This window comes from Myodes glareolus, chromosome 11, assembly GCF_982192425.1.
Source record: "Myodes glareolus chromosome 11, mMyoGla1.1, whole genome shotgun sequence".
NCBI lineage: Eukaryota > Metazoa > Chordata > Mammalia > Rodentia > Cricetidae > Myodes > Myodes glareolus.
The window spans coordinates 69,343,488-69,368,502 of NC_142036.1; the positions used below are offsets into that span (position 1 = coordinate 69,343,488).

At 44.5% G+C, this 25,015-nt stretch overlaps 1 protein-coding gene and 1 long non-coding RNA gene across 3 annotated transcripts in view; both read left to right on the forward strand.

Moving 5' to 3' along the window:
• Positions 1-1,778: 1,778 nt before the first annotated feature.
• The window catches only part of Snx6 (sorting nexin 6), a 42,874-nt gene continuing 19,637 nt past the window's right edge, over positions 1,779-25,015 (forward strand). The window contains exons 1-4 of one of the 2 annotated variants that reach the window (XM_085697636.2): positions 1,779-1,841; positions 8,492-8,539; positions 20,490-20,594; positions 21,086-21,196. In XM_085697636.2, the coding sequence (XP_085553762.1) occupies positions 1,794-1,841; positions 8,492-8,539; positions 20,490-20,594; positions 21,086-21,196 (312 nt within the window). In that variant the 5' untranslated portion in view covers positions 1,779-1,793. Of the gene's footprint in view, positions 1,842-8,273; positions 8,346-8,491; positions 8,540-20,489; positions 20,595-21,085; positions 21,197-25,015 lie in introns of those variants that run through there. The other variant, XM_085697637.2, reaches the window with a different exon arrangement.
• Positions 4,228-4,993, forward strand: LOC125388062 (uncharacterized). The gene is made up of 2 exons (XR_015004465.2): positions 4,228-4,307; positions 4,601-4,993. It is a non-coding gene; the product is annotated as an uncharacterized LOC125388062 (long non-coding RNA).

Below are 25,015 nucleotides of genomic sequence, written 5' to 3' on the forward strand. Positions count from 1 at the left end.
AAAGAGCACAGAACAAAAATATCAGAAGGAATGGTAGACATGGGGTTAACAGGTTTATTATTGTAATGTCCTGTCTCTTTAAGAGACAAGCCCCGCCCACTCCCCCTCCATCCCCTGAGGCAGGCTGAGAGGCTGAGCCCCTTCCTTTCTGTCTCTCTCCCTTCTCCCCACTCCTTTCTCTCTCTCTCTCTCTCTCTCTCTCTCTCTCTCTCTCTCTCTCTCTTTTTCTCTCCGCTCTTCTCCCCTCTTCCCTCCATAACCTGTAAGATTTTAGACAATTCTGAAGCCATTTCTGACAATTCCAAACCCTCTCAGCCTCTGTGCCTCAGTGCTTCCCCTCCTCCCCTGGGAACCAAGGACCTAACAGCTACACATGCACGTACTCAGTTCCTGAACAATTACCCATACACATATGTTTTGACTCAGTCCTCTGGGAAACGGGGTCAAAATGACCTCTTACCTCATCTGATCTGACAATAGTTCTCCAGTCAATTATTGGTATTAGCCCTTTTGGAATAAGCCAATCATAATGGTCAGGGAACAACCCCTCTTGTTTCTATGGGGCCTTCTTTAAAAGTAGACTGTACCAGTTAGTCGAGGTCTCTCAGCTTCCCGAATGCTGGGGGACCCTGTCATGACAGAATTAATAAAATCCTCATGCTTTTGCATCGGCTGTAGTGTATGAGGTGGTCTCTGGGGGCGACTCCTCAGTTTGGACGCTAGAGTCCAACAAACCCACTAAATAAATACCCACTTTCTCTGTATTGCTTCCCTAATAGGTCTCTATCTCTCACCCTCTGCATGGCTCCCTGCCTGGACCTGCTAGTCCGCCGTGGTCTCATGGTCCGCTGCCCACTGCTGCCACTCAGGGACCTGCAGTATTTTACTTTTACAATTACAATTATGATTTTAAAATCTATATGATGCCTCTGTGTGTGGAGGGCGGAGGACAGTTGTGTGGAGGGAGATAGCTGTCTCCTTCACCTTGCAGACGGTTCAGGAGAGGAAGGGCTGGATTCTTGGACTTTATGCAGTAAGCAAGCATGTGGGTCCCAGAGATCAAGGCCAGATTGTTAGGGTTGGTAACAAGCGACAAGCACCTTTAACTGCTGAGCTAAAATGTATTTTGTCAGCCGGGCGGCAGAGACACATGCCTTTAATTTCAGCACTTGAGAGGCAGAGGCAGGCAGATCTCTGTGAGATTGAGGCCAGCCTTGTCTACAAGAGTTAGTTCTAGGAGAGGCTCCAAAGCTACAGAGAAACCCTGTCTTGAAAAACAAAACAAAAACAAATGTATTTTGTTTGTGGGGTTTTTGTTTTGTTTTGTTTTGCTTTTGAGACAGGTCTCAAAAGACCTATATGGTTGGCTTTATAATTCACAAAGCTCCACCTGCCTCTGCCTCTCAAGTACTAAGATTAGAAGCCACCGCACTTAGCTAAAATGTTTCTGAGGACCAAGCTGCCTCAAACTCAGCAGTCCCCTGCCTCAGCCTCTTAAGTGTCAGGGTATAAACATGGACTGCCATGTCCAATTTCTGTTTTCTTTTAGGTTCACAGAGTTAGGGAGGCCTACAGACCTTTGCAAAAAGCAAGATTAATAAACAACCCTGGTGTTCACTCACATGAGACCTGTTCCCTCTCCTTTTGCAGAATTTGCATAATAGGCTCATCTAAGGACAAGGAGTCTAGCTCAGGAGTCAAGCATTTGCCTCACATTTTCAAAGCCCTGGATTGGCTCTCTAGTGCCACAAAGAAACAACAAAGGAAGGTGATGTGGTCAAAGGAAGCCGGGCATGATGGTGTATGCCTGTCATCTTACTACCAGGAGACAAGCCTGGTCTGTAAGTTAATCAGAAAAGGGGATGCCTGCCTGTGGAGTCGCTTCTCCTTTAGGGGCTTCCATTTAGGTAAAGCCAGACCCTTGATCACGTCCCAAAAAACAAGTTCCGGATGAGTCTGCGTGAAGGAGAGTGAGTGTGAATTTATTAAGATAAGGGAGACTGAGCACTTTAGCTGTAAATGGAGGTCTTAGAAAATGGAGAGTGCACAGCCGAAGGGCTTTGCATGCAGGATGGACGCATATGTATCTACAGACAGACAGATGGACAGTTTACATTTATGTGTCTGTGTAAATTGTGACTTTTTTGGGGGGAGGGGAACGACAGGGTCTTATGCAGTATAAGCTGGCCTCAAAGTCAAGGATAAAAGGATGACCTGAACTTCTGATCTGCTTACCACCATGTGCTGGGACCTTAGACATTTACTAGAACTAGACTGTGGCTATTTAAGTTACAGTGTCCATAGGATATAATTTACAACAGAGTTTAAAGATTAAGCAAAGCTTAAAAAATAAAAGTTTAATAATTAAGTAAAAATCTGGTTTACTTATTTCTTTTCTCTTAAAGAATTTCCCTTTGTAAACGTGGTTGAAGGGTGGTTTTATGAAGTTTAGAATGAAGGATCACAGAGGAAAGCTAAAATAGTAAAACTCGGGGTTACAAACCTGCTGGCCCTGACTAAGCAGAGTTTGTTGCTGTTTTAACAAGTCCCGGTTTGAAAAAAAATCTTTTGGGAAACACAGATTATCTTTGCAGGCATTCTGGGCATTATCAACATTATCAACTGTGTTCAAATCTCTTGACCTTTGGTCAGCAGGAAAGGTAAATTGGATCCTAGGGTGTCTCTCTTCTTTTGTCCTCTTAACTAGCTGTTCTTGTCTAGAGCGACAACCTATATCCTGTCTCCAAAAACCAAGCAACCAATTAACCAACAACGAAACAGAATAAACAAAAGGAAGGCATGAGGATCAAAAGGGGGCAGTCATGGTGGTGACAATTGTAATCTCACACAGAAAGGAAGCTGAGACAGGAGGATTTTGAGTTCGAGACCCAGCCTTGGAAAAATACTGAAACCCTGTCTGGAAAACAAACAGGGCCCTGCAAGATGGTTCAGCAGATAAAGGAGATTGCCTCTAAGCCTGAGGGCCTGAGTTCCATCCCCAGAATCCACAGGAGGAAGGAGAAAAAGGACTCCTAAAAGTTGTCCTCTGAGATCTACTTGCTCACTCCCCACCCCCAGTCAATACAGATGTAAATAAATATAAACACTTTTAAAAAATCCAAAGTCAGAGTAGGAAGAACTATGCAAGAGACAGAAGACTGAATACTTGGAGCCCTGCAAGAAAGGGTCATAAAGCTGGGCAGTGGTGGCACATGCACCTTTAAGCCCAGCACCTGGGAGGCCGAAGTAGGCGGATCTCTGTGAGTTCGAGGCCAGCCTGGTCTACAAGGGCTGGTTCCAGGACAGGCTCCAAAGCAACAGAGGAACACTGTCTCAAAAAACCAAAAAAAAAAAAAAAAATGGCTCATAAAGCCAAGGGATGGGATGCAGAAGGCAGAAGAGGCAAGGGCATACAGCTTCTGCAAGTGTCTAGAAAGATCCAGGTCTGCCAAGCCTGACTTTAGCTGAGTGAGAAGATTAATCGGGTGTAGATGTAGTCACATCATTTCCAGTCATGTAGTCACATCATTTCCAGTCATGGTCCATTGACATCTCTTACACAGCTGCTCCTGTCTGCAGGAGTGAGGCCATGAACGAAGACATCTGGAGAATGTCTGACCTGCCTCTCTGACAAATCTACCGACTCTTTTTGTTTTGTTTGCTGAGCTGGGGTTTCTCTGTGTAGCTCTGGCTGTCCTGGAACTTGCTCTGTAGACCAGGCTGGCTTTGAACTCACAGAGATCCACCTGCCTCTGCCTCTTGAGTTTTGGAATTAAAGGCGTGCGCCACCACTGCCTGGCCTTTTGGAAGTTTTGAAGGCCTCCCACGACACAGGTTAGGGAAGAAACCTGCTCTGTTAAATGTAAGAGGAGAAAAGAAATAATCTGAACAATTTAGAATTCAGCATATGCTGCCAGTGTGCTATTTTGTTCTGTTTTGTTTTGTTTTTTGAGACAGGGTTTCTTTCTTTTTCCTCCTCCCGCCCCCCACAGGGTTTCTCTGTATAGTCCTGGCTGTCCTGCTTCTGCCTCCCAAGTTGGGATTAAAGGCGTGTGCCACCACTGCCCAGTGTAAGTGCACTTCTAAAGTGAGGACACACATACTCTGTGGGAGCTGCCTTTAGAAACTGCAAGGCTAAGGGAATTATGTAAACAGCAAAGTCAGGGAAGTGATTGACTAATCTGGTTGTAGAATCTGAGAGTAAATTATTCATTTCTGGGCTGGCAGAGCAGAATTGAGCCGCAGGAAGTCCTGGGTACTGACTCTAGGTTTCTCAGAAGGCCTGGACTAAATGCACCCTAGATATGGTGAGGAGCAGGAACAGATAGAGGGTAGAAACAGGAAGAGAGATGGTCTGAGCCAGTCATGGAAGCCATTACATTATGGCATAACCTTTCTTTTCTTTTCTTCCCCTCCCTCCCTCTCTCCCTTACTTTCTTCCCTCCCCCCTTTCCCTCCCACTTCCTCCTTCTTCTGTCTTTCTCTCCCTCTTCTTCTCCTATTTGGAACAGGTCTCACTATGTAACCTTGGCTACCCTGGGACTTGTTATTAATATATAGGCCAGGTTGCCCTTAAACTGTAGCAATCCTCTTTCCTCAGCCTCCAGACTCAGGGTTCCAGGCCTGAGCCACCATGACTGGCTGTGGAGGTCTCCAGAATTTTGTCCGTGTCCTCTGAAGACTTCTTACAGATTGACCTCAGTCCTGCTTCACCAGGAGCCTCACCCAGGAAGACCCGCTGCACAGTCTCAGTGGCCTCCTGAGTTTGAGGAAGGTCTCTCTCAGGTTGAGAAAGGAAGATTTGTAACTTCCATCATAGCACAGGGAAAGCCACACCTCCAGACGTCCCCTGCCTGATGGAGCTGCAGCCGAGCTGAGGAGTAAAGGGGCGGGCTGTTTGTTCCTCACTGCACAGTGTTCGTATTGTTGTAATCATTGTGCAAAGGCGTCTGTCACAGGCATTCTGCTGTAAATATACTGCTTATATAATGTATGTGTTTTTGAGGTTTCTCTGAAGCTTTGGAGCCTGTTCTGGAACTAGCTCTTGTAGACGAGTTCAGGTTGATCTCGAACTCTCAGAGATCTGCCTGCCTCTGTCTCCCAAGTGCATGAGCCACCACTGCCCCGTTGCTTTTTCTTTTCTTTTGGCTTATTATTTTTTTTAAGATTTATTTATTTTTATTATGTATACAACATTCTGCCTCCATGTATGCCCGTGTGACAGAAGAGGGCACCAGATCCCCTTTCAGATGATTGTGAGCCACCATGTGGTTGCTGGGAATTGAACTCAGGACCTCTGGAAGAGCAGCCTGTGCTCTTAACCACTGAGCCATCTCTCCAGCCCTCTTTTTTTTTTTTTTTGAGATAGAGTCTCTCTACCTAACTCCAGCTGTCTTAGAATTCACTATATAGATCAGACTGACCTTGAATCTAAAGAGCCCCCCCCCCCCCCCCCCCCCCTCTGGCTCCCAGTGCTAAAATTAAAGGTGTGTGCCGCCAAGCTCTACTGATAATTACTTTTTATTGCTTCCAGAACATTGTTTGTGACCTTTGCTCACAAATGAAGTTTAGGCATTAGCTAACAACTTTATTTTTTTTTTATTGATTCATTCTTTAATTTATGCTTTTTCAGCTTTATTATTTCAAGGACAAGTTCTCTATGCAGTGAGATTTCTGCTCTGGATGACGGCTGCAGTTATCACCGCGTCTTTGTTGGTCATTTTTATTGTGTTACTTGTATTTTCAATGCTGTCCTGTATGGTTTTTTAAGTAGGGATTTAACTCTTTGGCACTTAAGGCTTACCGTCTCTGGACCACATTTCAATGCTAACATTTAAATCTCTTGGATAATGACTGAGACAGGGACGGTGAGATGACTCAGTGGGTAAAGGTGCTTCCTTGCAGGCCATGAACTCAGGTAGTCACAAATGTGAGGACAACCTGGACTTCACAGCGACCTGGAAAGTCTTGGGGAAAAAAATAATCTCAGCACTTGAAAGACTGATAATTGCAAATGACCCCAGAAGAGACATGAATGGTGACTACTGAGCAAGCAGAGAAAGAGGGACCAATTCAAAATTTACTACAGGAAGAAAGAAAAACAAACATAACAAAAAGAAGCCAGGTGTGGTAGTAGAATTTATAACCCTAGCATCTGGGGAAGCAGAGGGAGAAGGGTCTCTGAAAGTTAAAGGCCAGCCCTGTAGACAAACAGGTAGGCCATTCAGAGTTACAGGTCTCAAAATATACAAAGTAAGGATACGGCCGATCCAAGGGAAGGTTGAGGGGAAGGTTTTCATTGTAGATATGAGGGAGGGTGGAGCCTGAGACACCTGAAAGAGTCTAGAGCATGGAGAGAAAGTCATAGACTGAACATGGCCAGTAGACTGGGAGAGAGGGGTGTAGAGAGAGTGAGAGAGGAAGGGAAGAGAGAGAGCAAAGAGGAGAGAGAGCAGAAAGGGGCTGAGCAAGAGAGCACACACCAGAATGGCAGGGTTATACAGGAATGAGAAGCTGGGGAAGAGAAGCCCATGAGCCGGAGAAATTTAGGGTATGGGGCAGGAGGGGAAGAGCTGAGGGGAGCCAGGATGCCATCATGGACTCTGCAACAGGTACTTGCAATCCTGAGAGAGCTTGGAGGCCGGCAAGTACTTTGGTGTACTAATAGGGACCACAGTTGGCCATGGCTCTGCAGTTTCTTGGATCTGACATTCCAGACTTTTTGTTGATGATATAGGGTGATGTAATCTCTTCTGTAACTCCTTAGCTGAAATTAGGGTGCTATTGTCAGGGTCCAGGAAGGCAGGGATGCTGGTAAAAGGCTAGGAAGAAGTAGGGGGAGGATGGGTACATATGTATGGTCAGGAGATAGATCCATACATGTATATATGTATGTACAGGAAGGGAGGTGGAGATACTGATTCAATTGTAGACATAATGGTATTTGTTTGAATTTGAGGAGTGAGAAAGATAAAGGATTTGAGGACAGGCTCCAGAGCTACAGCTAACCCTGTTTCGAAGAAAAAAAAAAGATAAAGAATTTAAATAGGATAGGATTCTGTCTGTCTTGAACATCTAAGGTGCTGACATCATTAAATGAATGGAGACATAGGATTGTGTGAGGGTTCCTTTGTAGAAGTAAAGCACAGTAGGTTAAAATTTGTTTCTTTTAAAATTACATGTATTTATTGATCTCGTGTGTGTGTGTCTGTGTGTGTGTGTGTGTGTGTACACGTATGTGTTAAAGAACAGCGTGCAGTACCTTTCTATCTTGTGGATCAATTCTGGGGATTGAACTCAGGTCATTAGGTTTAGGAGCAAGTACCTTTCCTCACGGCTAAGTCATGATGCTGGTCCCAGAAATTATTTTCTTGTTCTGAAGAGCTTATGGGTACTGGTTTGGCGTTATCCATCCGGACAGTTCTAAGTCTGTAACACCCGATTCTATGTTACCCTCTTGGTACAGTTCACGAGCCACTGTACCGTCTGCGTGTCGTGCAAGGGCCTGGAGATTGAAAGAACACACGAGAGACCTGGGTCTTTCGAAAGGAGATCAGTTAAATGCAGTTTATTTAACTTTGGGAAAATCCTTATATACCTAGCTGCTGCACAAGGAATTCCCCCCAGGCAGGAGGGAAATTGCCACACCTAAAATGGAGTAAACAATGCCCAGGCGGAGCAGAGGGAGCACTGAAACAAACAGAAACTGTTTGACCAGAAACTGTCCTCTAGACGAACCCCAGGAGCAGGGGTAGACCCTGGCCCTACATAAGTCTGGGGATTATTTCTTAGTATAAAGGCAAGGGATACTCTTGTAATGAGAACAGCATTTTTTTTTTATAGTGCTCAGTCATTAGCACCCCAAACTGAGGCAGTTATTACTTCCCCAGCAGTAAAAGCTTGATTATAGCCCCTGCCTGCTTACTGTGTGAAGGCTCTCAGCTCCTTAAACTTCCACAGGCAATGTGGTATTTATTAATGGTGATTAATCATCATATAGCTCCCTACAAAGACAAGACTATTTACTGAGGGTGCTTGCACAGTTTTTCTGGGCCCTTGGGGCAAGAGAAGAGGACGACTTTCCCGGTGGCCCTGGAGCCTTCCCAAGCCTGAGCTAGCCAGCAGCAAGCGGCTACCATGGCTCTGGGCCTGACCGGCGAAAACGATCCAGCTTCCTTTCTCCTTCAGGGACGCCCCCTACCCCTCCGCCTTCTTGAGGACAGAGGGCGGGCCTGGAGGGGGCGGGCCTGGCATAGGCTCCGCCCCCGCCCCACCCGCGGGGCCGGCTCGTTCCTGGGCCTCGCTCGTGCGCCTGCGCGAGCCCCGGACTCGAAGCAGCCATGATGGTGGGTGTTCACGGCGGCGCCGAACCCGGGGCGCGCGGTGGGGGCGGCGGGCGCGGGGACGGCGCGGGCCGGGCGCTAATGTCTCTCTTTGTGTCTCCCCTTTCCCCTCCTCTCCCTCCGGTGCGCCGGGACGGCGGGCTCAACAGGAAGGCCTGGATGACGGCCCTGACTTCCTCTCGGAGGAAGACCGCGGAGTAAGTTGTGCTTTCGGTCGCGTAGGAGCCCCGCTCCCTTCCCCGCAGTGGCCTGAGGAGGGGTCCGGGCTGCTGCGCTGCTGCCCGGCGGCGCCCTCGCGACCCCCGGCGGCGCGCGCCCCGCCCTTCTGCAGCCCTTCTTCCCCGGGGTCGTGCGCTTCTCGGTGCCGCTTGCTCGCCTTGGGCGGGCGATCCAACCCTGTGCTGAGCCTGCTCTTCCCAGGCCCCGCTGCAGGTGGGGTGGCCAAGGTGGAGGCCGGCTTGGAACGCCCCCATTCCCGGTGGTACCGTAGGAACCTCTCGGTGGCTTCCTGGAATCCCCGTTCCTCTTTTCTTTGCTGAATGGTATGGACTTAGTCTAATTTTGCCCTTTTGTAATTTTTTGCGATCAGCAAATCTCAGCTGTGCCTTACCAGATTTTGCAGACAACCGGTAGCCCTCAGTATCTTTACTTTTTCTGGTAAAACCATCCTTTTCGGGGTTCTCTGGATATTGTTTTCTTTAGCTTTATTGAGGTGTGACTCACAAAATAGTAACTTATATATTTAAAATGTACAGCGTGATATTTTGATGCACATGGAGGTTGTCAAATGATTACCATTGTCAGGTTAATTAGTATATACCTCGTCCAAGCACCTTCAGTTTCTTTTTGAGAACGCATGGTCTACTCTCAGCAGGTTTCAAGCGTACATTATTACTAATCACCGTGCTGTACATTAAGTATCCAGAAGTTAAAACTGAAAGTTTGTATCCCTTGCTGTTTCCCCATCCCTGCCCGTAATTTAAAGCTCTGATTTCTCCCTCCCACTCCCTCCCCACCATTGCACCGTTTGCCTTTGAAGGGTAGAAATGCATGTAGTGCCTGGTGGGAGTGCTTGCTGTATTGAAAACTATTGATAACTGATAAGTGATTGCTGTCACCATTTTACCATTTAACAGCTCATGCTTTTAAACTCCCCTCCACCCCCCAATGGTTTTTCCATAGTCCTGGCTGTTCTGGAACTCACCTATAGACCAAGCTGGCCTCGAACTCACAGAAATGTCCACCTGCCTCAGCCTCCGGAGTGTTGTGATTACTTGTGCAGCCACCACCCGCCTTTTTTGAGACAAGTTTCCATGTAACCTTGTTTGGCCCGGACCTTAAGACGTTTTTTCCTGCCTCTGCCTCCCAAGTGTGTATTCATAGGTAAATGCCACCCAACTTAGTTTTTACTTTCCTTTTCTGTTTTGCTTTTAGTTATCCATCCTAGATAAAGTGAGAGATGCAGGTGTTGGTTGATGTTGTAGATGGTAAACATTGTAGGAATTTGCTAAGAGGTTAGGTGTTCATGAACTGGTCAAGGTGGCTCATGCTTTTAATCCCAGCACTCTAGAAGGCAGAGGTGAATGGGTCTTTCTTAATTAGAGTCCAGACTTGGTTATATAGCCAGTTCCAAGTAAGCAAAGCCTACCTAGTAAGACCCTGGAAAGAGAGGAGCTTACGGATTTATTATTAATTCTGTGGGTAGGTGCACCTGTGTGCAGGGGCCTGTAAAGGCCACAAGGGGTCAGGTCCCCTGAAGTTGCAGCTCCTGTGGTTATGAGCAGTCTGTGGGTGCTGGGACCCGAACTCAGGTCTGTAAGAGCAGTGTGCTCTGAGCTACTGAGGTCATCTCCCCAGCCCCAGAAGCAGAATCTTTAACATTTGTTATCATGGAGGGCACATGCTACCGCTGATCTCTTTTCTCCGAATAGTCTCCTCTCTGCTTGTGTCACATGTGTATCCGTTACAGAGAACAACCCCGTAAAGTCAGCCCTCCCACTTTTCCCATTGGTTCTGGGCTTGAACTCAGGCTGCAAGGTTGCCTCACAAGCGCTTTACCCACTGAGCCATCTTGCAGGTCCAAGATGGGGTTTTATAAAGATATTTAATACAGGCCTAAGCATGAGGGTTGAGAAAGAGACAGACACACACAGAGCATGGGGTGTGATCTCTGAGTCTCAAAAGGACACTTAATGGGTACAGACTTTTATCATGGAAGCCTTGAGAGTAGCAGCCAGATGCTTTTGTAAATGATGAATCAACTCACTCTGATTACATATGAGCATCATATGACTTCTGCTTTCTAAAAGTTCCAGATAACTCCAAAACAATGTTTATGTATAATATATGTATATGCAATTCTTGGATAAGACAGAATTTACTAATTGTATTTTGGGTTGTTTCATATTTTGAGAAAAGATCTCACTTTGTAGCTCTGACTGGCCTGGAACTTGGAGACATTTGCTTGCCACTGCCTAGTGTATTTTGGTAGGGAAGGGATTAGGGTTATAAGTCAGTGGTGAGTGTGCTTGCCTGGCATGTGTGAGACCTTGGCCTCGATCCTTGGTACTGGTAAAGAAAAGAAAATAGAAGGAACTAGCAGTTATTGATGAAATGAGGTTAGTTTTAGTTCAGTTAAACTGATTTTCTGAAAGCATAGAGCTTTGTTTAGATTTAAGATTATCTTTGTGGTCTTCCATATAAAAACAAACAGCAGTCGTTCATCAGAGTGTTAACTTTTTTCCCTCCCTTTGGTTTTCGAGACAGGGTTTCTCTATAGCTTTGGAGCCTGTCATGGAACCTGCTCTGTAGTCCAGGCTGGCCTTAAACAGAGATCCGCCTGTCTGCCTCCTGAGTGCTGAGATTAAAGACATGCACCACCACCACCTGGCCCAAGTGTTAACTTTTTAAAAAATACTTTAAGTCAGTGACATGAAAAATGGAATGTTTCCTAATGCATTTGTGTTGGTAGCTTTTTGCTTTTGCAGAGTTTGCTTACAGAACTGAAAGTGCTTAAGTGATTTATGTCCGAGAGTTTTTCACTTGTCATAAATTAGAGGGGGAGGAAGTGGAGCGCAGCTGACCAGGGGTTTGTTGTGGGAGGTTGTTTTTAGTAGAACAAAGTCGATTTATTATGGAAAAGTGAGAAAGACCAGAGAGTTAGAGGGGTCCACCCTAGGTGAAGATGTTAGTATGAAGGTGAAAAAAGAAACTCAAAGAGAGACAGACTGGACGTGTAGGTCAGTGCCCAGCACGGGGATGTGATTGGCTTTGAGCTTCCTCCCCTAAGAGGAAAAAACCATCATGAGTTAGAAATTTTGGACTGTAAGGTGGTTCAGTGGGTTAAAGCACTTACTACCAGGTTGAAGGTCTGAGGTCAATCCCTTGCGTCCTGATGATGGAGAAGAGAAAACCAGTTCTTACATATTGCCCACTTTTGCCCTTCGTGTACATTCTGTGGCATGTCTGTTCGCCTATTCTACTACTAACTCTCAGGCAAAAAAGTAAAATATTTAAAAAAAGAAGGCCTTAATCTCTAAAAAGAGAGGAAATGTTTTGAGATGTGGCAGTGGCGGTGAGCACCTGTCCGTTTCTTCCTGATGTTGGTGCTGTGGAGCTGATGAGTCAGCGGGTACAGCCGGACCCCGTGTTGGTCCTGGACAAACTTCGTCAGTATCTGAAGCCTCCTTCTCTCTCTGTTTACATTTACTTATTTAGAGCCTGTGTGGTAGAGTCTGTGTTGTCGGATGGTTGCGGCACACACCTTTTGTCCCATCACTTGGGAGGCAGAGGCAGATAGATCTCTGTTGAGTTCGAGGCCAGCCTGGTCTACAGAGCAAATTCCAGGACAGCTAGGGCTATACAGAGAAACCCTGTCTCAAAAAAAATAAAAAGAGGGAGTGTGTATGTATATGGGGCACATATGTCACGGCATACGTATGGAGGTCAGAGGACGATGTGGTCCCTGGGGATCAACCTCAGGTCATTGGACTTGGTGGCAAGCACATCTCCCTGCTGAGCCATCACACTGGGTCCCCTGTGAAACCTTTGTTCCTCATAGTTGAGTTGAGAAATTTAAAACGGAAGAACTTTAGTAGTATGGGGTCACATAACAGTATTCTTGAAATACTTTTGGATCAGGTTAATTGTGTTAGTGTATGCCTGTAATCCCAGCATTTGATAAGAGGATTGCCGTGAGTTCTAGGGTAGACTGTGTGTTACCTAGAAAATGCTGGGGTCAGCCTAGGCTACAAACCAGGTCCTCGTCTCAGCCCCTGCCCAAGGAAAGAAAACACTTCAGGGTCACCTGGTATCCTAGGTGTAGTAGTGTGTCCTGTGGCTCTCCAGAAACAGGCAGGAGGACTGTCAAAGCCGGTCTGCAAAGCAGGACCCTATCTCAAAAACAAAAAAGGTCCACCCAGACGAGAATCACTTGGGATATTTGAAAAGCAAAACAAAAAGTTTGGGGTCCTTGCCCTAACTAAATTGGAGTCTCTTGTTTGGAGAGGGCAACAAATTTTAAAGTTTATTTTAGAATTTATCTTACTGTTTATGTATGTGTGGGTTTGTGTGTGTGGGTTCTAGAGGTGGCCAAGAGAAAGCTTACAATTTTGAAACTGGAGTTAACAGGCAATTGTGAACCGCCAGTTCGAGTGGTTGGAATCAACCTTGGATCCTCTGGAAGAGCAACAAGCTCTCTGAAGCACTCATCTATCCCTCCAGCCCAGTTTTTAAAGGTTTTTATCTTTATTACATGTGCAGAGGTCTGAAGGCAACCATCAAGAGTTGGTTCTGCACTGGACTGTGGGGCCCTGGGATTGGACACAGGCTGGCCGACTCCCAACGCCGCTTTTTCAACACTGGCACACTAGCACCTGAGAAGTTTCTCCTGTTCACTGAAGTTTGATTGCTGTTGCACATTTAGTTTGCTGTTTGCCCATTTTAGGGACAGAAAGTTCTGGCCTGTTTAAGTGTCCCTGTGTCAGTCTATCCTGGAGAAATAGATGCCAGTATTCAGGTTCTAAGGCACTGCAGGTTTTCAGACTTTAGCGGTTCTCTGCCTGTGGGTGGTGACCCCTTTGGGAATCAAATGATCCTTTCATAGGGTGTCGCCTAAGACCTTTGGAAAACAGACATTTGTATTACGATTCATATCAGTAGCAAAGATATGGTTATGAAGTAACTATGATTTTTTTTTATTTTTTTGAAACGGGGTTTCTCTGTTTTTCTTTGGAGCCTGCCCCAGAACTCGCTCTGTAGACCAGTCTGGCCTTGAACTCACAGAGATCCATCTGCCTCTGCCTCCCGAGTGCTGGGATTAAAGGCGTGCACCACCACCACTGCCCCATTGTTACAAAATAATTTTATGGTTGGGGTCACCACAGTATGAGGAGCTATATTAAAGGGTCGCAGCATTAGGAAGGTTGAGAACCACTGATGTAGGTCATTTTGCTCAGCTTTTAAAAAAGGGAATGTCTTTTTTATTTCATACTTTGTTTTGTGTGTGGGATGCGCGTGTGGGGGAAAGAACAGCCTTTCACCACATGAGGATGCAGGCTTGGCTCCATTACCCACTGACCCACTGCAGCAGCCCCTCCTCCTCCCTCACCCCCTGTCTCTTTGTGTTGTCTTTCAGATAGGTCCCTATGTAGCCCCCCAAATCCTGGTTTTCCTGCTTCCTCCTCCCAAGTACTGGGACTACCTGTGAGCACCACGACATGAAGCTTTTGAAGAGGAGTCTTAGAGAGAGGTCTAAAGTGAATGTTTGATCCTTGTTGCAAAAAGAGACATCAGAGATCCAGAAATAACAGACATGCAGAGGAAAAAGTAGGGAAAACTAAAGCCAGTATTTTAAGCAGACATAGATTTTCATCATGGTATTTTTATTTAAATTTTTTGTTGCCTTTTTTTGTTTGTTTGTTTTTTGAGATAGTATTTCTCTGTATATCAGCCCTAGCTGTCCAGGAACTCACTATGTAGACCAGGCTGGATTCGAACTCACAGAAATCCCTTTGTTTCTATCTCTCGTGTGCTGGGATTAAAGGCATAGGCCTCTACTCCCAGGTCATTATGGTATTTTTATCAGGACAGGCTTTTATGACTTGAAGAAAACGTTTTATGGCAACTAAAAAGAATAAAATAGTATAAGCTGGATATGGTGATACACACCTATAAGCCATGCTCTTGGGAGAACTGAGACAGAAGGATGACCAATTTGAGGTCAGCTTGGGCTAGAGTGAGACCTTATCAGTGTGCTTCCATACCCCCAAAAAGTTAAAAAACAAAACAAAGCTTGACAGTATTGGAAACTGTTGGCTGAGCTTTATATCCCAGCCCCCCCACTTCCACCCTCGCTTCAGAAGCCACATGTGGAGAAATGAGGAGTCACACAGTAATAAACAAGCAAGCCGTTTGAACGGGTGCACGTTGTTTTGATGTACAGTGCATGTCTGAGTGGTGGCTCTTAGCATGTGGTTTTAATTCTAAAAAATGACTTTAGGTGGAGTGACTGTGTCTTCTGGACTCAGTCCTCCTGCTCCTCTGTGTTCCTTATCTTAGTGGAATCATTTTCCAGTTGTGCAAAGAACCTCTGAATCATACCTATATTTCATCCTCATATCAGAATAGTCACTGAGGCCAACTTAATTTCACCTTGGAAATATTTACTCTTTTAAAAATTTTAAGACTTATTGTTACTGGAAGTGTGGAGGTCAGAGGACAACTTGAAGTTGACTCTTTTTCTACCTTTACGTGGGCTCCAGGAACAGGTCCTCAGGCTCGTGTTATTTTGTGTGCACGTGCACACGTGTGTGATAACTTGCTGAAAGTCCTCCTTCCTCTATGTGGGTTCCAGGGATCAGACAGACTTGGGTCATCAGACTGGACACAAGCACCTCTACCCACTCAGCCATCTCAGCAGCCTGTGAGTGTCTTTTTGTCTGAGCAGTTAGAAGTGGAGAATTAACCAACCAGCAACTGGTCATCATCTTTTTTCTTTTTGTGTCCTGCCTCAAAGCAGGGTCACGCATAGCACAGACTGGTCTTAGTTTCCTCTATAGACAAAGGACAACCTTGAGCTTCTGCTGCTCAGACTCCACCTCCTAAGAACTGAAACTGTTTGTGTGCACCACTACACTTGACTTAGGGTCTTTAAATGATTATCATCATTAGTATTATAAGCTGTGTGTGTGTGTGTGTGTGTGTGTGTGTGTGCACGCTTGTGCTTGTGCAAGTGTCTGCAGTGCAGATACCCTTGAAAGTCAACTCTGGAACTGGAGTTATCACTGGTTGTGGGCCACCATGTGCTATAAATCAAATTCCTGTCCTCTGTCCTCTAGAAGAACAGTAAGTTCTTAACAGTAAGTTAAGTGCCTGAGCCATCTCTCCGATTTTTATATTATTTATTTATTTGTATGTATTTTTTGAGGCAGAGCTTGCTATGTAGACCAGGCTGGAATTCTCAGAGATCTGCCTGGCTCTGCCTCCAGTGCTTGACTTAAAGGTGTGTGCCACCTCCCTGCCTTTAAATTACTTTAATGATACTATATTTTTGTTGCTTAATACACATTTTGTGTCCTTGTCTTTCTTATGAACAGCAACACAAAATATTTAACCTATTCAGTCTCTTAAAAAAAGGTACAGAGTTTATTGGTCCAAATAAAGATTAAACCAGTTAAAGTCTAATTAGGAAGTTCTTCAAACTGAACTCACTAATTGCAAAAGTTTAATTAAATGTTGATGATCACAGGTTGTCTGCATTAAGTGTTTCCCTTAATAAAACCTTAGCTCCCCACCCCCGGAATGGAAAAAGAGTACCCGAGAAATCTGTATAATTTATGTAATTAACATCAAATTTACAGTAGAATGTTTTATGAAGTCTAAGTGAAGGTGATTGAAATTTTTTTCAGCGTAATACAAAAAAATAGTTAAAATGTAGTTTTGTCGTTAACTGGAAGACCAATTTTAGTATGTTAAATTATAAAAATATGCACTGAAGCTGGGCAGTGGTGACACACGGAGGCAGGACAGGTAAATCTCTGAGCTTGAGGCCAGCCAGGTTTATAGAGAGAGTTCCAGGACAGGTCTAAAAGCTACAGAGAAACCCTGTCTCAAGGTCTCCTGAGTAAATTGGGAGCATGGGGACCTTGGGAGAGGGTAGAAGGGGAGGGGAGAGGAAGGGAGTCGGGTGGAGAACAGCATGTAGCTCAATAAAAACAACTAAAAAAAAGAAAGAAACCCTGTCTCAAACAACAACAACAACAACAAAAGGCACTGAATACCAGGTGGTGGTCGTGCATGTCTTTAATTCCAGCACTTGTGAGGCAGAGACTGAGTTGGCCAGCATGATCTACGTAGTGAGTTCCAGAACAGCCAGGGCTGCACAGAGAAACCCTGTCTCAAAAACCAGGGGGAAAAATGCACTGAAGCGATTTAGCAAATTGACTTTCAGTGAAACTTTGTGCTGATGTGGGAGGGATTTCACTTTATAATAGATTGAGGTAAGGAAGCAGGGAATTTCATTGTAGAGACTGGCTTTTATGTTATTTATCTTGGTTATTATTAACAGGAATTGGAAAAAGAAACAAGTCTTGCTGGGCAGTGGTGGTGCACGCATTTAATCTCAGCACTTGGGAGGCAGAAGCAGGTGGATCTCTGAGTTTGAGGCCAGCCTAGTCTGCAAGAACTAGTTCCAAGACAGGCCCCAAAGCTACAGAGAAACCCTGTCTTGAAAAGCCAAAAGAAAAAGAAAAAAGTCTTATATATGTGAAGTGCAACTTACTGTCAAGCAAAATAATCCTTTATGACTGCTTTTCTGTGTGCTCAGGAACTGGGAAGTAATTATTGAGGTGTAGGTGAATGTAAAAACCAATTACAGGAAGAATTAGATGGAACACTCTGGGTGATATTTAATACGTGAAATATACGTGAAAGAAGTCAGGGGGTTCTCTTTGTGTCAAGAAGTGCTGAAAACAGTTTCAGCACTGGAGATTGCTTCGTACTCCACCTGCCCCCACCCCCAGCCTTTAGTTTTTCAAGTCTGGGTTTCTCTATGTAGCCCTGGACCAGGCTGGCCTTGGACTCAGTCAGATTCATCTGCCTCTGCCTTTCAAGTCCTGGGGTCAAAGGCGCACACCACCACCCAACTGGTATGTACTTTCTAAGATCAACTCTAGAACTAGGTTTTATTTTTGGAATGGGTAATGAACTCTGCTTTTAAAAGAGTGAAATAAACATGGTAGATTGAATTAATAACTGTTAAGGCATTAGTAAAATATATAATGCTTTAATAAGTTATGAAAAAAAGAAGTAACAGAAACCTTAGGAAGTCAAGAACTGGGGCTGGGGGATGACCCACCATGTGACTGTTGGCTGCACTAGCACGAGGATCTCAGTTCAGATCTTCAGAGCCTGCTGAAAAAACATGTTTGGCATGGCAGTGTATGTTTGTGACTAAGTACCGGGGAGCTGGACACAGGCGGATCCCAGGAGGTGGTTGACCATCCAGGCTGCCAGCTTCAGGTTTGGTGAGAGATTCTATCTCAAAAATTATGAGCTGCTTTAATCCTAGCTCTTGGGAGGGAGAGGCCAGCCTGATCTGGATTGCAAGTTCCAGTGTATCCAGGGTTATACAGTGATACCTTATCTCAGGAAAACAAAACATAGTGAAGAGTGAGAGGATGAAACTTGACATTGACACAATGTCACGGCACAAGCATTCCCTACATAGGCACAAGCCACACACAAGAATGAAAAGGAGAAAGTTAAATTTGTTAAAGAGACACAAAGGGACACTCTGGAAGTAATAGAAATGTTCATTATCCCAGTTTGACGTTTTGTAATATGTTGTTTGTTAAGACTTCAAATTATTTTTTTAATGGATTTATTTATTTACTGTGTATACAGTGTTCTGCCTGTATACCAGGAAATGGTACCAGATTTCATTACAGGTGGTTATGAGCCACTATGTGGTTGATGGGAATTGAACTCAGGACCTCTGGAAGAATAACCAGTGCTCTTAACCTCTTAGCCATCTCTCTAGCCCCTCAAATTAATTTTAAGACTTGCATATTATATGTAAACTGTATCTAAAAATTTGAATCATAGACTAAATCAGTATTTCTCAATCTGTGGGTTGAGACCCTTTTGGGAGTTGAACAGTTCTTTCACAGGTTGCCTAAGACCATCAGAAAACACATATTTACGTTATGATTTATAACAGCAGCAAAGAAATAATTTTATGGTTGGGGATCACCACAGCATGAGAAACTGTATTAAAGGGTTACAGCATTAGGAAGACTGGGAATCACTGAACTATATAAAAGTGTTCATTGTGTGATAGGGAAAGAGCATTGTATTTAGTATAGAAAGGGGAAGTGAAAGAATCGGAGTAATCTGTTTTCTGGAACAGGGTCCTGTATTGGCGCTCAGGCTGGCCCATTGCTCAGTATGTAACCTAAGCTGCCCTTAAACTCCCTGCTGTTGTACCTTTGTCTGTGGGATGTTCTTCACACCTGGTGTCAGTTTGGTTTTTATCAGTTGTGTTTGGGAATCTAGGCAATGGAGACTGGACAGATGAAGAAATGTGAGCTGGGGATGTAGCTCAGTAGTGGAGCACTTGCTTACTATGTTCAGGGATCAACCCTGACACCCTACCCCACTCCGCCCCACTCACCCACAGTTTTGTGTATGCCCGCAGGTTAAAAAAAAAAACAAAAACCAAAAAATGTAAAATAGAGAAATGTAAAGTTATTCCAAAAACTATATGATTGATATACTAGTCTGCTCTGGGTGTTGCAACAAATTACCACAAATGGATTAAACAACAGTTTATTCTCATAATTCTGGAAGTTAGAAATCAGCATTAGGGACTGGAGGGATGGCTCAGTGGTTAATAGCCCTGGCTGCTCTTCCAGAGGACCTGAGTTCAATTCCCAGCATCCACATGGTGGCTCACAGCCGTTTGTGGTGCCCTCTTCTGGCCTGCAGGTAAACATGCAGAGCACTCATAGATAAAATAGAAACAAATAAAATAAATAAATTAACATTAACCCAGGTATCGTCCCTCCAGAGTCCTGTAGGGTCATTTCCCTTTCTTCTTGGAAGTAGCAGCCAGCAGTCCTTGCTGGTGGCTGCAGTGCTCTGTTTGCAGTCACGCTGCCCTCTCTCCGCCGAACTGGTTAGTCCTGTTTACAATATCTCAAAAGTGTATAGCCATGGTGACTTGAAACTTGATTTGTAAATCAGCCTGCCTCTAACTTCAGAGCTCCACCCGCTTCTGCCTCCAGAGTGCTGGGCCCACCACGTTGGGTTGTTGTCCTTATAGATTTAAGGTATACCTAGATGAGCCAGGATAATCTCATCTCAGAACTCTCAGTTGAATCACATCTGCAAAGGCCTCTTGGCCACATACGGCCCATTCAGAGCTTGCAGGTTTGGATAGAGCTACTTTTAGGAGCCGTTGGCCAACCTGATACAGTAATTATTTTAAAAGTAGCTTGGACATGAGTTTAAAAACAAGCCAAAAAGTAGAAAGGTTCCTTACATTTTTGATGGTGGAGGTTACGATGGATCTAGGTATGGAATCCAAACTGGTCTTGTATTTATGATTCTGCCTCAGTCTCCTTGTGTGGGGACTACAGGAGAGTTCATGGCCTGATCTTTCTGTTTTGGCCTTGTGTTATTTTATTGTTTGCCAGGTTTGGTGATGCATACCTTTAATTCCAGCCCTCAGAAGGAGAAGACAGAAGGATCACAAGTTTGAGGCCAATGTGTCTGTCTTTTAAAAAAGAGAAAATGGGACTGGAAAGACAGCTCATCGGTTAAGACCACTTACTGCTCTTGTGCAGGACCCTCGTTCAGTTCCAAGGGGATCCTCCGTCCTCTTTGAGCCTTGTGGACTCCTTCGTGCACATGACGCATACATGTACGCTCAGGCACATACACATAAAATAGAGACTTTTTTTACATTTTATTTATTTGGTTTTTCGAGACAGGGTTTCTCTGTAGCTTTGGGGTCTGTCCTGGAACTAGCTCTGTAGTCACTGAGATCCACCTGCCTCTGCCTCCCAGGTACTGGGATTAAAGGCCTGCGCCACCACCGCCCGGCTTGAGACAAACTTTCTTTACAATGTGCTTTCTCTGTTTTAGCTTAAAGCAATAAATGTCGACCTCCAAAGTGATGCTGCTCTGCAAGTGGACATTTCGGATGCTCTTAGTGAAAGGGATAAGGTCAAGTTCACTGTTCACACGAAGGTAAAGTGGGCGTGTGTGATGTTCCTTTAGAAATGCTGTTTCTTGTGGAATATATCGGTTGGAACGTAAATTTTGACTTAAATTGACTGCTGTTTTAACAAACAAACAGGGAAGTTCCTTTTTTTTTTTTTTTTTTGAGATAAGTAGTTCTGCCTCTGGAAACTGGCTGTGCAGACCAGACTGGAGAAGTTACTTATGATTTCAGGAATTAACACAGAACCTAGATATACATGTAATTTCTAGGTTTGTGTGTGTCTGTCTGTTGGTCTGTCTGCCTGCCTGTCTGTCCATCTATCTCACTATGTAACTCTAGCTGGCCTGGAACTCCCTGCGTAGACCAAGCTGGCCTCAACTTTCAGAGATCTGCCTTCCTCTGCTTTTTGACTTCTGAGTGAAAACACCCAGCTAATAGTATAACTTCTAAGTGATGATAACAGTACAAGATCCAAGGATAATTTTACTTTTATTCAAGAAAATTGCTGTCTTTGCAGAGCTCATTGCCAAATTTTAAACAAAATGAGTTTTCGGTTGTTCGACAACATGAGGAATTTATCTGGCTTCATGATTCCTTCGTTGAAAATGAAGACTATGCAGGTTACATTGTGAGTATTTGTTTCATTTTCTTAAGATTTTTCTTTCTTTTTTTTTAATGTGCATGCATATAGGTGTGTGTGGGGGGGGGTGTCCACACGGGCCAGGAGAGACACTGTCAAATTGGAGTTACACAAAATTGATGAGCTGCCTAACATGTTTACTAGGAACCAAGCTAGGGTCCTGTGGAAGAGCACCAAATTGCTGAGCCATCTCTCCAGCTCTTTTTTAAATTATGTATATGTGTGTCTGTGTGCAAGTCAGCACAGGTGCCTGTGGAGGCCAGGGGCATCAGATGCCCTTGGAGCTGGAGTTAGAGGTGGTTATGAGCCACCTACCAGTATCAGGGCCTGATCTTGGCTCCTCCACAAGAACTCCATCTTTACTGCTAGCCATCTCTTCAGTCCAAGTTTTCATTGTCTAAGAACATTTTAGAAACTCATGTGGTTTTGTTTAACATTTTTAGTTAACTGATGTGATTTGTAAAAATGTCAGTTTCTAGGCACTGGCTTACCACCTTTTATCCTGAGTTGTCTTGTCTTACTTTGAAAATGTTATACCTTTTTTGCTTAACCTTGAATTCTTTTTTGTTTATTCAAATTAGAGTCTTGCCATGTTGTCTGTGTTCTTGCTGGTCTGAAACTTAACTGCATTCTCTAGGCTGACCTTGAACCTGCAACAGTCTTGATTCTGCCTCGTGCTAGGGTTATAGGCATGAGCCCTTCTAAACAGGATAATTAGTATTGGAGTAGGTAATTAATTGAGGAATGCTACTGTACTTGTTTTTGGATGCTTAAGTGGACAGAAACTTAGAGGTTGGAAGGCTCCTTAAGATGTAATCAGACCGCCAGGTGGTGGCAGCACACACCTTTAATCCCAGCACTTGGGAGGCAGAGGCAGGTGGATCTTTTTGAGTTCGAGGCCAACCTGGTCTACAGAGCGCGTTCCAGGACAGGCCCCAAAGCTACACATAGAAATCCTGTCTTGAATCAAAAGTAAGTGGCTATTCTTCCTCAACTGTTGTTGGGCACATTCAGTCCTGAAATTTATGATTTCCCTGGGCCCATCATGGGCTGCCTGTGTCTCTATCATGAGGCCAGCACCTCCTTGAATCATGTTTTTCTGCAGCTCAGGTTTGGGGACTGACCAAAGGCTCTTTTCCCCCTCTGTCTTTCTTTGTGATAATGCATTTTTTTTCTACTTTATCAATTAAGCTAAATATTCCTCATCAATTAAGACTGTCTTATTTTTATATACCCTTGTTCACCATTGTGCCTGCTGTATCAGCTGCTCAGTATTTGCTGAACCCGCTGCTCTCTGACCTTGTCCCTTTTCTCATAGCAATTTTTATCTTTAAATGCTTTTTATTTAGGGGTCTGGACAGATGATTCAGCAGTTTGGAGCCCTTGCTGCTCTTGCAGAAGATCCAAGTTCAGTTCCCAGCACCCACAGGGCAGCTCACAATTATCAGGGATACAATGCCTTCTTCTGGCCTCTGTGGGCAGCAGAAGGCACACATATGGTGTGCAGACATACAGGCAAAACAAGAATGCACATCAGGGGGGCTGGAGAGATGGCTCAGTGGTTAAGAGCATTGCCTGCTCTTCCAAAGGTCCTGAGTTCAATTCCCAGCAACCACATGGTGGCTCACAACCATCTGTAATGAGGTCTGGTGCCCTCTTCTGGCCTGCAGACATACACACAGACAGAATATTGTATACATAATAAATAAATATTTAAAAAAAAAGAATGCACATCAGTTTTGTTCATTTAAAAGTTTAATGAATATCTTTTTATTTGGGGTTTTTTAAAACCGAAAATGGATTTTTTTCCTGCAGTCTATTCTAATCATAGGTTCCCATTATCTCCCAGATCCTCTCTACCTTCTCACCCATCCAGCCTCAAACCTTCTTTCTCTTTCTCTTTAAAAAACAAACAGGCAAGTAAAACAACAAATGAAGGAGGTAAGGCATGAGAAACACACACAGACATGGACACACACGAACTGGAAACCGTATAAGCAGAAGACCAATTTATTTATTTATTTTTAATATTTATTTATTTATTATGTATACAATATTCTGTCTATGTGTATGTCTGCAGGTCAGAAGAGGGCACCAGACCTCATTACAGGTGGTTGTGAGCCACCATGTGGTTGCCGAGAATTGAACTCAGGACCTTTGGAAGAGCAGGCAATGCTCTTAACCACTGAGCCATCATCTCTCCAGCCCCAAAAGACCAATTTTAAAAATGCCCAGACAAAACATTATAACACACACACACACACACACAAATCTCTAGCGATACCCTTGAGTTCCTCTTGTGTTGTCCTCTACTGCTGCACTTAGGCCTGCACTAAGTGTGGTGTGTATACCTAATGAGACCATTGGGAAAAACTGTTTCCTTTCCAAGAGGTCATCTATTAGAGGTAGCTTCTGGGTTAGGGTGGGAGTTCTTGTCTACTTCCTCCTCTCACCACTGGGACCCCATCTGGCTCGGACCTGTGCGGGCCTTGTTTCCTTGATGTCATCCATCTCCCCTGGCTCTTCAGTCTCCCAGTCTCCTCTTCCGTGCAGTTCCCTGGGTCCTGAGAGGACGGATTTGATAAGCATCCCATGTTCGGATCGGGTGTCTCTGTGCATTGGCCAGGTGTGGTCTCTATTTGTTTCCTTCAGCTTCTCTGAGGACTGAACAAGAAGACACTGATCTGCCATGTGTGCGGGGCCAGCCTGGTCTGCAGAGTGAGTTCCAGGACAGTCAGGGAAACCCTGTCTCAAAACCAAAAAACAAACAAAAAACCACTGTCTGCTTCCCAGGGCAGCGCAAACACTGTCTTTTGAGTCAAAATCTCATATGACCAAAGCTGGGTTGGGTTTGCTGTGTCGAGAATCCTGGCTTTGAGCTCTGTTCCTCTTTTCTACCCTTTGATTTGTTGTCCTCATGCCTCAGCCTGCCAAGATTGGTTATATACTTGAGAACTACCTGTTTAATTTTATTTTTGGTGTGTACTATGATTGGCTATTTCCTTGTTTTTAATATTTGTGCGTGTGTGCGTGTGTGTGTGTGTGTGTGTGTGTGTGTGTGTGAGCTGAGGTGTTACTGTGATCCAGGCCGGCCTGGATCTCCATATGGTGCTGGAACTGGCCTTAGAATGATCTTGCTTCCTCTGTCTTGTGCTGGCTCATAGATGTGTGTTGCTGCTGTTTTGTTTTTTTAGTTGAAAAAAAATTTCATGCAATTTGTTAATCACTACAACATCTTACCCTTTTGTCCTTTTCTTTCCCTTTTTTGAAACAGGGCTTCATTATGCAGCCCTGGCTGGCCTGTGTTAAACTCTATGTTTATTGTTTGTGTATGAGCATACCCATAATTCAGAAGACAGCTTGTAGGAGTAAGTTTTCTTCTTCCACCATGTGGGTTCCGTAGAAAATACTTAGGTAATCAGGCTTTCTGTTCATTGCCATTATCCTCGGAGCCGTCCTGCCAGCCCCACAGCTCATTTTTATTTTATTTTGAGATCGGTTCTTACTGAGATGCTCATGGTTGCCTCATGCCTCAACTGCCCAATACGGGATTATATGGTCCTTTACTCCTGGCTTGAGAACCTCCTGTTTTGTTTGTTTATTTATTAGTTTCTCAAGACAGGGTTTTTCTGTGTGATAGCCTTAACTGTCCTGGAACTCTGAAGAGCAGACTGGCCTTGAATTTACAGAGATCCATCCAGCCTGCCTCTGTTTCCCAGCACTATGTAGTTGTCGCTGACCTTTAACTCTCTATGTAGACCAAGGTAACCTTGAAAACCCAGAGATCTGCCTGCCTTAGTGTCTTTG